This window comes from Chrysemys picta, chromosome 18 (genome assembly GCF_011386835.1).
Source record: "Chrysemys picta bellii isolate R12L10 chromosome 18, ASM1138683v2, whole genome shotgun sequence".
Taxonomy (NCBI): Eukaryota; Metazoa; Chordata; order Testudines; family Emydidae; genus Chrysemys; species Chrysemys picta.
Genome location: NC_088808.1, coordinates 15,634,763 through 15,648,117, shown reverse-complemented (window position 1 = coordinate 15,648,117; position 13,355 = coordinate 15,634,763). Strand labels below are relative to the sequence as shown.

Here is a 13,355-nt window from a genome sequence, read left to right as displayed (position 1 = left end):
CATGGCAGTTTGGCAAGCATGTGCTCCGCTCAGAGCTGCGCTACACAGGAGCACCAATAGCTTGGCCAGCACATGTGCCCCCAAAGAACAGACAGAGTAGTAGGGTCTGAGCCCTAGAGGATTCAACCCCTGAGCTCCGAATGCAGGGACTTCTCATCCGGATTTATCTTCATCCCGTGAAAACAAATTATTCTCATGAGGACAAGGGGCTGGTGGCCCAGAGCAGATTGGTCACTGGTGAGATGAGTTTGGGGAGCTCAGCCTGCTCCCTTGTAGTCCTTTGTCCATATAAAAAAAAACAACAACAACAACAACCCAACAAACTGTTTGGCACAATTGCAAGATGCTTCCTCGCCCAGAGCTGAAACAAAAGGCCAGGAGTGGGCTATCAGGAACTGCTGCAGATTAGAATTGATGGCCATCAGTACAGCTAGGAGAGGGGGGCAGGACTGGGGTATATCGCAGGGGGTGCAGTGGTAAGGATTGAGGTGCATCAGCAAAGCTGGGGAAACACAGTGGGGTGGGGAGGGTCTTGCCCAGCACCCACCTGCAGGTTAGTCCCCAGGCTGGATTCCAGCCCATCTCACTCTCCCATTTTCATAACCACTCAGATCCCCACTAATAACAATACTGTTTATTTTAATTAAAGAAAATAAACGAAACAATAAGAGTTTGGGCGAGTCCCTTGGAATGGCTGCTGCCTGGAGAAGCCAAGTCTGAGTCACCAGCTGGAAGCCAAAAACCATCTCTTAGGAGAGGTGTCCTGTTTTTGGATTGAAAGTCGAGGGACGGGGGGCTGAGGGCCGCACCTCCACCCTGCACGGACTTTCAGTTATTCTAGCATTTGCTCCCTCTCCTGGTCTGCCCCCTTGACGTCGGCATCCAACTCACCCCCCTCAGATGGCTCCTTGAAACACCCAGCTTCCAGCAAGCCTTTCAGAACTGACCTCTGCAAGATACTGGCACCTGTTCATTCCAGCACACCAGGAATTAAAGGCCCTATACACCGAGGACCTGATTCTCCCTGCCATGCATCTTATGAGATTCGGTAAGTAGATCTTATCTATCCAAGGTACTTATGTGACCCTCACTCACTGTAGTATCCGAGCACCTCCCAACACCCCGTGATGTAGGGCATTCCCATTTAGAGATGCAGAACTGAGGCAGAAAGATTAAAGCCAGCTCCTGATTTCAGTGGAAGTCAAGAGTCTAAATACCTTTGAAGATCTGGGCCTCAGTGACTTTCCTAAGACCCCCACCAGAAATCTGTGCCAGCGCAGGGTGTTGAACTCAGGCCTCCCAAGTCCGAGACTAGGGCTCTAACCCCATTCCCTCCTATTCCATTATTACACGGTGCTCAGGATTAGCTAACACTATCTTTGCCCACGAACAGAGCTGTGCCCCACATATGGATCAAACTGACAGGAACCGACTAGGTTTTAACAGCAGGCTGAAAGCATTGGGAAGGGAAAAGCCTCCCTCTAGTGTCCGCCGTGTGGGAGTGATGCTGCATCCAGCCAATGCAGGCCAGAGAGAGGGGTTTGTCGGGGGGGGGAGCCAGGTGCCTTGGGATTGCAGGGAATGCTGGGCCAAGTCTGGACAGCAGCGTGGGGAGCTTCAGGGACTGGGGTCGAACGGTCCCAGCAGATCCTTAATATGCCCTGTTGCACCCTGCAGTGTGTCGTGGGTCCCTGGGGTGTGTGGGGAGTGTTCAGGGCTGCTAGGAGAGGCGCACAAGCAAACAGTGTTCCTGGTACCTGCCCAGGAGAGACGCAGGGACCCATCCCCTTTGTGGGAGTGAGCGTTTGGGTCTTGGAACGTTGGACAGCTACCCCCAGAGCTGCTAGCCTGCATCCCTCCAACCTTGACTCTCTCCACTCTGGCTTCCTCCTGCTCCGCTCCGCTCCTGCTGCTCTCAGCTAGGTCGCTAAACCTCCCTCCTGGCCCTGTTCCATCCTCCTCCTCACTGACCTCTGCTGTTCAGACCCTCCCTGCTGAAAATGTGCCCCTCTCTTGACTTTCATGGCTCCATCCTCTCCTGCTAATTCCTTTGGCATCTCATCCAGTGTGTCCCCCTCCTCCCCTCTTCAGGGAGCGTCCCCACAAGGCTCTGGCCTTGGTCCTCTCTTTGCTCATGCGATAGCTTTTTTATGAACAATCTCCGCTCACACAGCTTCAGCTCCCGTCTTTAACTCACAGATCCACCTCCCTCCCCGACCTGCCAACCTCCTGCTCCCCCTAACCCCACATCTTGGCCAGTGGGCCTCTTTTGGATATCGTCTTATGGATGGACTTGTCATCAATTGGTGCTGTGTTCCCTTCAAACATCCCGCCCCCTGCCCATCTCTGTCACTCAACACATCACCCTCCTCCCTGTCCCTTGCCCACCCTACCCTGCACACTAACAGTATGGGCCTTCTGTTCTCACAATAGACTGGGGTATGTGTCCAGACCACACGTGTGTTATCACTTCCTGCAACCCGCACCAGCCTTGTGCAGGTTGCATTTGCTCCATTCCTAGGAAGTATCTGCAGGAGGAACTGGGATTTGCAGGACTCCTTTTTCTAAAGCTAACGGGAGAGATGCTGGGGTGCTCTGCAGCTGATAGCAGTGTCTTTATGAACCCAGGAGGGTATGTTCCTTTCCACGCCTCCACTGGGGACTGGCTATACAGCCCTAGCCTGGTTAGTGCACTACACGGCACATGGAACCAGGAAGGGTGCAAAGTAACACAAGGATGTCTAGTGTATCAATGGGAAACTACAAGAACCCAGATGGTGCAAACAGTAGCACTTTCTGAGTCAGTAATTAGCCACCCCCCCCTCCCCCCCGTGGTGCTGTGCTGCAGAAGTGCCGTCTTTCAGAGATGCCATGAAACTGAGCTCCCAAACCCTTATGGTCATTAAAGATCCCAGGACACTTTTTTCAAGAACAGGATGTGTTAACCCTAGTGTCCTGGCCAGAATCTCCAGTCACATCCTGCCTCCCTAAATTCCCCCTGCGGTTGCAATTGGATACTGGGGTTTTTACTTCCTCTCATAAACTGTTGTGCCATTTTACTGTGAGCTGTTAAACAGCTGCCACTTTCCACCCCAGAAGCAGCTGCACTTCACTGTTAGGTGAGGTCATTCTTGTAAGGCTTTCCTTTACAAAGAACCCTGAAAGCCTGCTGGAGGACAGATGCTAGAGGTATGGCATGTATTTCCCCCCCACACACACACAACTACCAACTGTTTTATAGCCCATGAACTGCAGTACATGCAGAATGTAACATATGTATTATATTAAGTTTTTTTTTTAAATGGATACAGCTACAAGCACATAGCATCAGCTAAGAAAACAGGTCTCTGGAGAGGCCGGGAAGGCGGGTGAATCACGTCTTCTTCAGCACTGGGCAGGTGGCAACGGCTTGACATTTCTCTAACAGCAGCGTGTGTGTGTGTGTGCGGATTGAAGATGTCCAGTTGTTTTGCTAGGGAGGCAAATATGTGGCTATTTGTCCAGGCCTCCCAGCCAAGCTGGAATCGTGCTGTGCTTGCTTTGCAACAACTGTTGTGCTTTCACAGAGCTGTCCTTGGGCATGGAGAGGGGGAGCATCTGACAACACCCAGCTGGGCCTTTCTTCTCCAGTGCCAGCTTTTGTGCTGAGGCGAGAACGAGCTGGCGTCTTCTGGGAAAGGAACAGGCCCTGCGGCACTTCCAGAGAGCTGGGCCATTGGGGCGAGGGGGGATCCACAATCCGTTCCAGCAGCCTTGCAAAAAGGGTTGACAGGTGGCTCTAGCTATCTGACTATCTGTTAGTCAAAGGTGCCACAGGACTCTCTGTTGCTTTTTACAGATCCAGACTAACACGGCTACCCCTCTGATACTCTAGCTAGCCCAGTTTCTAATAGTGTGAATGGCACCAAAGCACATTAGAATCAGGTTAAAAAGCAAACCAGAAGCAGGCCCCTAGGCTCTAGCATGATCTTACTTACACCAGTGGAAAATCAGGAGTCATGCCCCTGGAGTTATGCTACTGCAAAACCAATGTGAACGAGAGCAGAAGGGGTTAGATTTCTCTTATCTAATGTACTGCTTGGCTCCAAGCTAGACCAACCCGTTAGAGGAAGGGGAAAACGGTGAACATTGCCCGCTTCAGAGGAGCATTCTATCTGTAGCCATGCCCTGCAAGTGATCCCAGCTATTGGGAATTACAGTCAAGCTTTAGCCAGGAGCCACTGGACTTGCGAGATCCATCTACCACAGCTGCAAATCCTGAGGCAACTGCCCAGCTCTTCATCGCTTCGCCTTTCCCGGTAGGGAGGGCAAGGGGATGCCAACGAGCTGCTGGGAATTACGGGCTGCAGCCAAGCTGAGCTTGAGAGCAGGGGTGATGGGAATGCAGCCGCAAGAGCAAACATAGGCCGTGGCTAGTGACACCCACCCCCGCCGACATATTGAGTGGGATGGTGCCATCTACACAGAGACCATGGCATTGGGCCATTCACACCCCGAGTGCACTGAGATACGCTGTGCCCCAGGGGATGCCAATAGCACAGCTGCTACGGACCACCTTGGCAGAGCTGTGAAAGCACAAGAGGCAGAGCATGGCCCATCCCTCGCACCTCAACCAGGTTAAGGCTCCTGCTGCGCTTGCACTGATGCCCATTACGACCAACGCTGTTGTGACGGCAGGATCCTTGGAGCAGGCAGTTGTGTGCGTCCCCCATAGGGGGCAGCACTGAGCCCTCTCTCAGTCCCACCCCCCCCACGGCGAGCTCTTTCTTCGATGCTCCCCCATTCTATTCAGGTGGCGCTGTGGTCCACCAGCCTGTAGTGCGTGAGCACCTCCCAGCAGAGCATGGAGTGACGTGACTAGCATCCGGCACAGGTGTATATGTTTCGAAGGCCAGTGGAAGAAGCGGAAGGTGGGTTGGCCTGGGGATGGTCCTAAGTTCCTGCGGGAGTTTGTTCCACCGTCTGGGGTTGGCTCCCAAGACGGCTCTGGCTCCCGCGTGGAAAAGCTTTACCCTTTGGACTGGCAGTTCCGCTGGGCCTGCGGCGCGGAGCTGGGGGCTGCGGTCCTTGCCCCAGAACTTTAGACAGAGATCTTGCCCCGCTGTTCTGTGGGAAGGCAGCGTAAGAGCGGAGGGCAGGTTTGAGGTGCTCGTCCGTGAGCCGGGGGATGTGCATTGCTCTGCAGTTCATTGTGGAGATGGGGGTTGTCCATGGGGCCCGCTCACTGCCAGCTGGAGCAGCCCTCCGGCAGGCTCCGTAGAACCTCCTCCAGGTTCTGCTTGTCGGCTCTGATCTCCTGAAGGTCGCTCTCGAATGCCTGGATCTTCTGCCGCTGCTGCTCCGCCTCCCGCTGCAGATGGCTCAGTTTCCTCTCCAGGGGTCCGGGCCTGGCCAGCCGCAGCCACAGGCGGTCCAGCTGGAGGCGGCTGGTGCTCAGCACAGAGTCTGTGTGCGGGTCCTGCTCCAAGTTGCCTGGGTGAGATGAAGAGGGGAGAACAGTGAGGGAGGAGGCAGAGAGCCCCAGCAGCCCTGGGTGGAGCCAGGCCGAAGGGGCTTTAGACAGATGCTGGGCTCACGCCTCAGGGGTGGGAATGAATTAAAAGGGTATAAAGGGAGTTGGAAGCTCCCAGGTACTGCAAAGAACGAAGAGGGGCGGTTAATGGAAACATGGCTCCCTACAGCACTGGGAACAGCCTTGTGGTACCTGGGCACCATCCTCACCCTGCATTGCCTTGCTCTGACCCTGGGCAAGTGATTTCACATTCCATTCCCGCACCTGTGGCAGGGGGATAGTGATCGCCCCCCGCCCCGGCAAAGCACTTGGAGATCTATGGCTTGGACGTGGAATGTCCTCAGCGCTGGGGAAACCTGACCGTGAAATTGACTCACCACAGCGAGCAAAGCCAACCAGGCTAGTTTCACTGCTCAGACTAAGCTAAATGCTGAAAAAGACACTAACAACATCCAGAGGGAGAAGTCTGTTTACTCTTGGGCCCCCGGTGAGATCACAGCCTCATTGTGCTAGGCACTGTACGTGCACACACCGGGAGAGGACGTCCTTGTCCCAATGAGCTTAGAGCCTACAGAGGCAAGACAGGCGAAGGGTGGGAGGGGAAACAGAGCCCCCAAGAGTGGCCGTGGCTTGGCCAAGTTTGGCTGTTGAAATCCCTTTGGGTTCAGTAAGCTCCGGCGTTTTCAGTGACAGAGTTTTGTCTCCCCTCTTCCCCTCCACCCCAGATCTCTAATTAAAAACATCAAATAAAAAGATACAAAACATCCCATTTCCTTGTGTGCCCCAATCTCCTGGCTTGGTAGGAAGCCTGACTCATTGCTGGCTGCCCTCCCCGACACTCCACCCAGGCCATAGCTGACCCCACAGTTACAGTCTGTTCTCACCACTGAGGAGCCAACTGGGGGGGAAACCCATGCAAAGCCAGCAGCTAGGTCCAGAGGCCAGGACAAAAGGCAGCTCTGGATGTGGATTGTGCATCAGCCAGTCCCGTTCTTTTAGCGACTCAGGAGGCCAATGACAACATTGGGAGAGAAGTGCTCTCCTGGGCTGCCTCAGCAGCAACTCTCAAGAAAGTGCAGGCTTAAAAAAGAAAAGTATAGCACTGCCCTTTACTGGCGAAAACTGGAATTGCACACGGTGCGGCATGCTGAGAGCAGGTAGAGAGAGATTCTCCTTTCGCTCAAGTGGTTGGGGCTGTGGTTTCGGAGCAAGAAGCTGTGGGTTTGATCCCTGCTGTGGCTATCAAGGTCCTAGTGACCACGATGTATAGCAGAGACTCCGCTGTGGCATCCTAGGTGGCTACAGATCTGTTGTAATAAACATAGGGCCAAGATCCCAACTTGAATTGCAGCATCTAAGTAAACGGAGGTGCCCAAACTGGATTGGGCTCACAGAGAGGAGCTATCGCCGCGGGATTCCAGTAGGCCAAGCTTCGCAGCAGCATTTCCCTCTGAGGTCCCACTAGGGCATTTATCCCTCAGGAGATTTCTTCAAGATCAGGATGGTGGAAGCTTTCCCGGCACTCACAGGTTCCAGGCAGCACGTGCTGCTGGGGTGGAGCTGTCACAATGACTGTACAACAGGGTCAACATACAGCTGGGTGGATCAGAGGGCTTCAGTGCCCAGGAAGGGGATGTGCCACCAGCACACTGGGGTGGGTTCTTACCTAGGCTGCTGAGCAGGTTATTCAGGGTCTCAATGTCCATCTCCAGGGAGCTCTGGGCTTCTCTGAGGCTTTTCTTAGCTTCACTCATCCCTGTCCTCACCTTCCAACACAGACACGGAGGTGCATTAGCCACACCCAAGATCACAAACCATATGGAGGATTCTTGCTGCCAGTGCCAACAGATCAGCCCCAAGTGGGCGATCCCATGGATGGCGTCCCGGCCTGCGTGGGGGGGATTCTCCAGAGTATGCCACATGTGCCTTGCATGCCATGGTGCCCTGGGGTTTCTTGGACAGAACCTCACTCCAAACAAATTGCTGAGATTTCCAGCTTTGTGCCTGCCCTCAGAATCAGTGCTGTGGGAGCAGGGGGACAGGTCAGTGGAGAGGAAAGGGGGACTCTTACCCACAGTCCTATGGGACATAGCTCACCTGGTGAGACACCTCTAGCTCTTCCCTGAGCTCCTCGGACACGTGCTCCTGCCTTGAGATTTCTGCCAGGGTTACGTTGACGCGCTCGGCGAGCTCACTGGCACGCTTGCGTTCCCGCTTCCCTTCCCTCAGCACAGCCTGGGACCTCTGCACGGCGTGGGCAGCACATGGTTACAAAGGGGAAGGATCGGTAGGAGTTGGCTTTTGCATAGCTCCTCTCCCGTCCCATGTCCTCCTTGTGCTGAGATAGGACGTCCTCTTAGAGAGGCTATCGACAGTAGCCCAGACCCCACCATCGAACAACAAGAGCCCCCGGGTCACTCACCTGGTGGCGTAAGCGAAGGCTCCGTAAGGGGGATGCTGAGCTCGGTGAGCGCGTGCACCAGCCCTGCCCTCCTGACACAGGAACTCAAGTTGGACTTGAGAGGCAAGTTAGCCGGAGCATGAGACATGCTGCAAAGCCAGCCCAGCATGACTGACAATCCCTGCTCGGATCTAAAAGGCAAGGGCTGCTGCATGCCAGGAGGCGGGGCTGTGTGGGGATCAGGGGGGCTGCAGGTTAGAATCAAGGCTGAGTGGCAGAAGGGGTTCTGAACTGCTCTTAGGAAAGACAGAGGGTGCGGACGGTCAGGATGGGGGCGCATTGGCAGAGCTGGGGGGGATCCTGTAGCAGGCAGAAGGGGGCGCATTGGCAGAGTTGGGGGGGGATCCTGTACCAGGCCAGCAGGGGACTCTGCAGGTCAGGATGGGGGCGCATTGGCAGAGCTGGGGGGGGGATCCTGTACCAGGCCAGCAGGGGGCGCTGCCGGTCAGGATGGGGGCGCATTGGCAGAGTTGGGGGGGGATCCTGTACCAGGGCAGCAGGGGGCACTGCAGGTCAGGATGGGGGCGCATTGGCAGAGCTGGGGGCGTGGATCCTGTACCAGGGCAGCAGGGGGCGCTGCAGGTCAGGATGGGGGCGCATTGGCAGAGCTGGGGGGGGATCCTGTACCAGGGCAGCAGGGGGTGCTGCCGGTCAGGATAAGGGCGCATTGGCAGAGCTGGGGGGATCCTGTAGCAGGCCAGCAGGGGGCGCTGCAGGTCAGGATGGGGGCGCATTGGCAGAGCTGGGGGGGATCCTGTAGCAGGCCAGCAGGGGGCGCTGCCAGGCAGGATGGGGGCGCATTGGCAGAGCTGGGGGGATCCTGTACCAGGCCAGCAGGGGGCGCTGCAGGTCAGGATGGGGGCGCATTGGCAGAGCTAGGGGGGATCCTGTAGCAGGCCAGCAGGGGGCGCTGCAGGTCAGGATGGGGGTGCATTGGCAGAGCTGGGGGGGATCCTGTAGCAGGCCAGCAGGGGGCGGTGCAGGTCAGGATGGGGGCGCATTGGCAGAGCTAGGGGGGGATCCTGTAGCAGGCCAGCAGGGGGCGCTGCAGGTCAGGATGGGGGCGCATTGGCAGAGCTGGGGGGGATCCTGTACCAGGCCAGCAGGGGGCGCTGCCAGTCAGGATGGGGGCGCATTGGCAGAGCTGGGGGGATCCTGTAGCAGGCCAGCAGGGGGCGCTGCCGGTCAGGATGGGGGCGCATTGGCAGAGCTATGCTGGGGAAGCCCGTGCAGCATCTCTCTGCATTAAGCCGGACTCCAGCTCCCCTTTCACTTGCCATGTGCCAGACTCCCGGCAAGCCCTGCTTAGGCTTGTACTGCCCGCTCTCCATGCATCACCCCCTCGGTTGAGCACCAGCCTTGCAGACCTTGGAGCTCTCCCTGGCGACTCCCTCTGCTTCTCTGACCGTCTTCTTGGCTGCGGTGGAGACAGACACAGTGTTTCCCAGCATCCTCTCTGCCTGTCTGATCTTCTTCTGGGCATCCACGATCACTCTGTCCCGGACGATGGCCAGCTTCCTTCTCACGGCGGCCTGCCCCTTCTGACGCACAAACACCCTCTTCCCCCCTGCAGACAAAGGCAGCATTCAAGAGAACGGGTCCCTCCACCCCAGCTTGCCCTGGTGTAGCCTCCTGGACATCAAGGGAGTTAATCCTGATCTACGCCGGGGCCAACAAGAGGAGAATCAGGCTCAACAGAACCAGAGCGAGAACCCCAGCAACCTCCAGGCATTAGAATCTCCCTGGAAACAGGCGGAGACAAAACCAACCTTCCCCTCCCAGCATCAAAGCAGGAGGGAAATAATCCCATCCTCAAACCGTAATGGGGAGCCAGCCGAGCTGGAGGACTGGTAATGGCCTCTGCACCTCATCGCCTCTAGGTCACTGGTTCAAAGGCTGCCAGACATCACACGTCGGTCTATCCCATGACGTCCCGAGAAAGGAGGTAGAGGAGCCTCTGTTCAGTGGATGGGAGCCCATTGCATCACCGTCGGCAGCCTCAGCCCAGAGAGCAGGAACGGAATGGGCTGGGCACGGCCCCACTCCATGTAGGGAGAAGGGTGGCGTGGGGACGTTGGCACTGGTGCTGCTCAGGTGGTACCTGTTCTAGCAGCCTCCGAGAGGTTTTAACCCCCACGGCTTGACAGACGCCACCCCGTCCAGCCCTGTCTGCTGCAGTACAGTGTAGGGAGGGACGCCCCACCAGCGCGTCAGTGTTTGACTGATCGGAAACGAGAGCGGAGCCACATGCACCCCACACACCCCCGGTCAGGTCCCACTCTCGGTGCTGGGAGTCCCCGTCGCTGCAGAGAGCAGATCAGAGAACTCCCTGCTGGCAATGCAGAAAAGGTCCCGCTGTCCCTGCTCCGTCTGCATTAGCCTCGGACTCCGGCAGGGGCTCAGAACTCCATGGGCAGGGTGGAGGCCCCGTGTGTCCCCCTGCAAGGCAGGGTTGGCACATCCCACCCCCTGGCTCTGCTGGGATAAGTGGGGGGAGCTGAGCTCTGGTGAGATGCTTTGGGCAGCGATTATTACCTTCCAAGCTGGACAGCAGGGACTTTGCTTCAGAGACCACGGCCTTTCCGTGTGAAACTGATGAGGCTGCCAGAGTCCGGGCAGCATCAATCCCCTTCCGCAGCTGCCGGGGAAGGAGAGGCAGGAGTGAGATCAAGGGGCGTGAGGGCATCTCACCAGGGGAGCCTTCCTGCTGATCCAACCATGCTATTCAGAGACTGCTTGGGAGGGTTATCTATAGGGAGGAGAGCGGGGGGGCAAGACGTGCTCTGGGCTGACTCCAGGGGACCTAGGCACTGCCCTCTGCATCTGAGAGCCCTACAGGGCCCAGGGCACAGAACTATGCCCGGCTTTAAATGTTCCGGCTCCAATTCTGCCCTGGCCTGCCTGGGTGAACCCCCAGTGAAGGTTTTTTTTGGCAGCGGTGGGGTTTCTCTGCCCTCCCTGCCCCTGTTCCTCGCCCCTGAGTGGGCTCAGCAGGGCAAGCCCGGGTGCCAGGGAGGTCGGGCTCATCCAGTTCTCTGTGGCCAAAAGGGCTGCAGCAGGAGGCAGGGCCTAGAGAGAGGGTTGGATGTGTGGGAGAGGAAGGGATGAGGGAAACTCCGGGCTCCTGCTGGGATGCAGAGGCCTCTGTCCCCAGAAAGGAGGGAGAATCTCACTCTCCCCATTCCTGTCTGCGTTGGTGGGTGCAGATGGATGCAGGCTCCGAGTTTGCCAGGAAAGTGCCTCCCCGGTTTCAGCCCACGGCCACCTTTCCCTGAGACACTCGCCTGCTGAAACTGCTGAGCCCTCTGCAGCGCCGTGCGCGGCTCGGCCCTCAGAGAGTCCCGCGCATCCAGGACCAGGCGCTCTTTCGCCTCCACCCTCTGCTCCAGCTCCATCAGCTCCTGAGTCAGGGCTCCGGTCTGCACCACTAGGGAGCGCTGTGGGATGAGGCACCAAAACCGCTTGGTCAGAAAGTGGATGCTATGGGGAGGGGGCACCTCCCATTGCTCCAAGCCCCCGGCATCAGAGAGGGAGGGAATGAGCTCAGAGGAAGGATCTCTAGTGGTCAGAGCACAGGACAGCGAGTCAGGAGACCTGGGCTCTGTTCCTGGCTTAAAGTGGGGATAATATTCAGCCACCCCAAAAGGCCCCTAGAGGCAGGGGAGCTCTGAGCTGCTGCTGCAGTTAGGTGCCTTCTCAGGCTGGGAACTGCCCCCTTCCCTCCCTGGCCACCCAGCACCTGGGGATGGAGAAAGGCCGTGCTAGCCGCATTACGATCACCCCCACGGCCACACCAGAGGTGGCCCAGACTGTCCCCTGGCTGGCTCAGCACAAAGGCAGCGAGCAAGTGTCTTCATCTCTCCTGTGCCTCAACTGCCCCCTTTCCCCCGCCTCACAGGGGTGTGAGGATACAATCCAGGCACAAGTGTGAGGTGCCCAGATACCACAGTGATCTAGACAAATGACTCGGCCATGGAGCCTGAACCTCCTTTCCACCCTAGAGGGGCCCCGCTGGGTTGGGACTGGGGCACGCTGCCGGGTGGGCCCCGTCTGAGTCTCCAGCAGGACTCCCCAGGCCTGCACTCGTTAGCATTGGCAAGTCCTAAGGGCTGCCCACCAGCTGTGGAGCATCGAGCTTCGAGAGGTTCTTTGCCATGTCTGCATTAGCTTGGCGGATGGATGCAAAGGTTCTCTTGGCCTCAGCTGCCACCTCCAGCATGCCAGCAGCCAGCTCCTCCTGCGCCCGCTGGATTTCCTGGTACCTAAACAGAAGGGGCACAAGACAAACCTGTGATCTCGCAGGCGAAAGGACACGTGAGCTGGCAGTTGGCCAGGCATGCAGGGCTCAGGGGATTGCTGGTGTAGGGGGTCCCCTCTAGCCTGCTGGGTTTGAGGCTGGTCCAGACTGACCGTGACCTGGGAACTAGCACTACCCGACGGCACTTTGGTGGCTTGTGTGCAACGAGTTTGGTGGGTCTCAGCCCAGGTGTCCACAGCACAAACCCACCACAACCAACCCCCTTGTTGGCAGGCTTGGCAAAGAGGCCACGGACTGAATGGGCCATGCAGACAGCTCCCCTCTTGCCCCTAGCGGGGGTCCCTGGCAGCTGGGGTTGAGGCACATTGGGTGGGGAAACCTGGGCAGGTCTAGAGGGCTCCTGTGCCACACTGCCATGCCGGCACTCAGCTCCCATAGACACACTGCTGGTCTCATACCGGTCTTCCAGCTCTCTCCTGCGCTCCAGGCTAGCGCTGTCCTCCAGGGTGCTCTGCAGGAGAGCGTAGCTGGTGTTGGAAGCGAGCAGGGCTCTCCTGGCCACAGACTCCAGCTCTGCTGCTGCGTCCCCGTGACTGCAGAGAGATGCTATCAGATGTGAGCCCTGAGGTTACGCCCCAGAAACAGGGCATAGATGGGCTCTAAGCTCGTGCTGTCAGTCTGGCCCGAGCTCTCTGTCTCAGGCGACAGAACTCGATCAGGTCAGCTGGATCGTCACTATTCATCCGACACCCGCAGCAGGATCAGAACGATTCTCATGAGGATGCACGAGGCAGAATGGCATCCGGCTCCCGGCTCCAGAGCCGCACGGTGCCTGTTGGGCTCCTTGCTCCAGTGGCTGGAGCCCAGAAGGAGGGCAGGCGGCGTGACCACCTCTCGCCTGCACCTCTCTGCTCTAACAGAGGACAACATGATCTAGAGCGTGCCTGCGTCACTGCACGGTCCGTGCACTTGGCTGATTACTGAGAACTCTCCCTGCACGGGTGCTTAGAGCACACAGGACGAGAGCAGGTACCTGTCCTGAGAGCTTCTCTCTGCCTCAGGCACAACACATGGGTCAGCAGACCAGGAGGCATGAGGATGGTCAATGAGCAGCTCAGAGCAGG

The 13,355-nt window shown here is 57.5% G+C and overlaps 1 protein-coding gene across 1 annotated transcript in view; it reads right to left on the bottom strand.

Moving 5' to 3' along the window:
* Positions 1 to 3,259: 3,259 nt before the first annotated feature.
* The window catches only part of LAMC3 (laminin subunit gamma 3), a 46,956-nt gene continuing 36,860 nt past the window's right edge, over positions 3,260 to 13,355 (bottom strand). Inside the window, exons 21-28 of the mRNA XM_024106067.3 lie at positions 12,690 to 12,824; positions 12,091 to 12,235; positions 11,258 to 11,410; positions 10,509 to 10,611; positions 9,341 to 9,540; positions 7,610 to 7,756; positions 7,179 to 7,278; positions 3,260 to 5,472 (exon numbers count right to left, since the gene is read on the bottom strand). Coding sequence (XP_023961835.2) covers positions 5,222 to 5,472; positions 7,179 to 7,278; positions 7,610 to 7,756; positions 9,341 to 9,540; positions 10,509 to 10,611; positions 11,258 to 11,410; positions 12,091 to 12,235; positions 12,690 to 12,824 — 1,234 coding nt within the window. The 3' untranslated portion in view covers positions 3,260 to 5,221. The remainder of the gene's footprint in view (positions 5,473 to 7,178; positions 7,279 to 7,609; positions 7,757 to 9,340; positions 9,541 to 10,508; positions 10,612 to 11,257; positions 11,411 to 12,090; positions 12,236 to 12,689; positions 12,825 to 13,355) is intronic.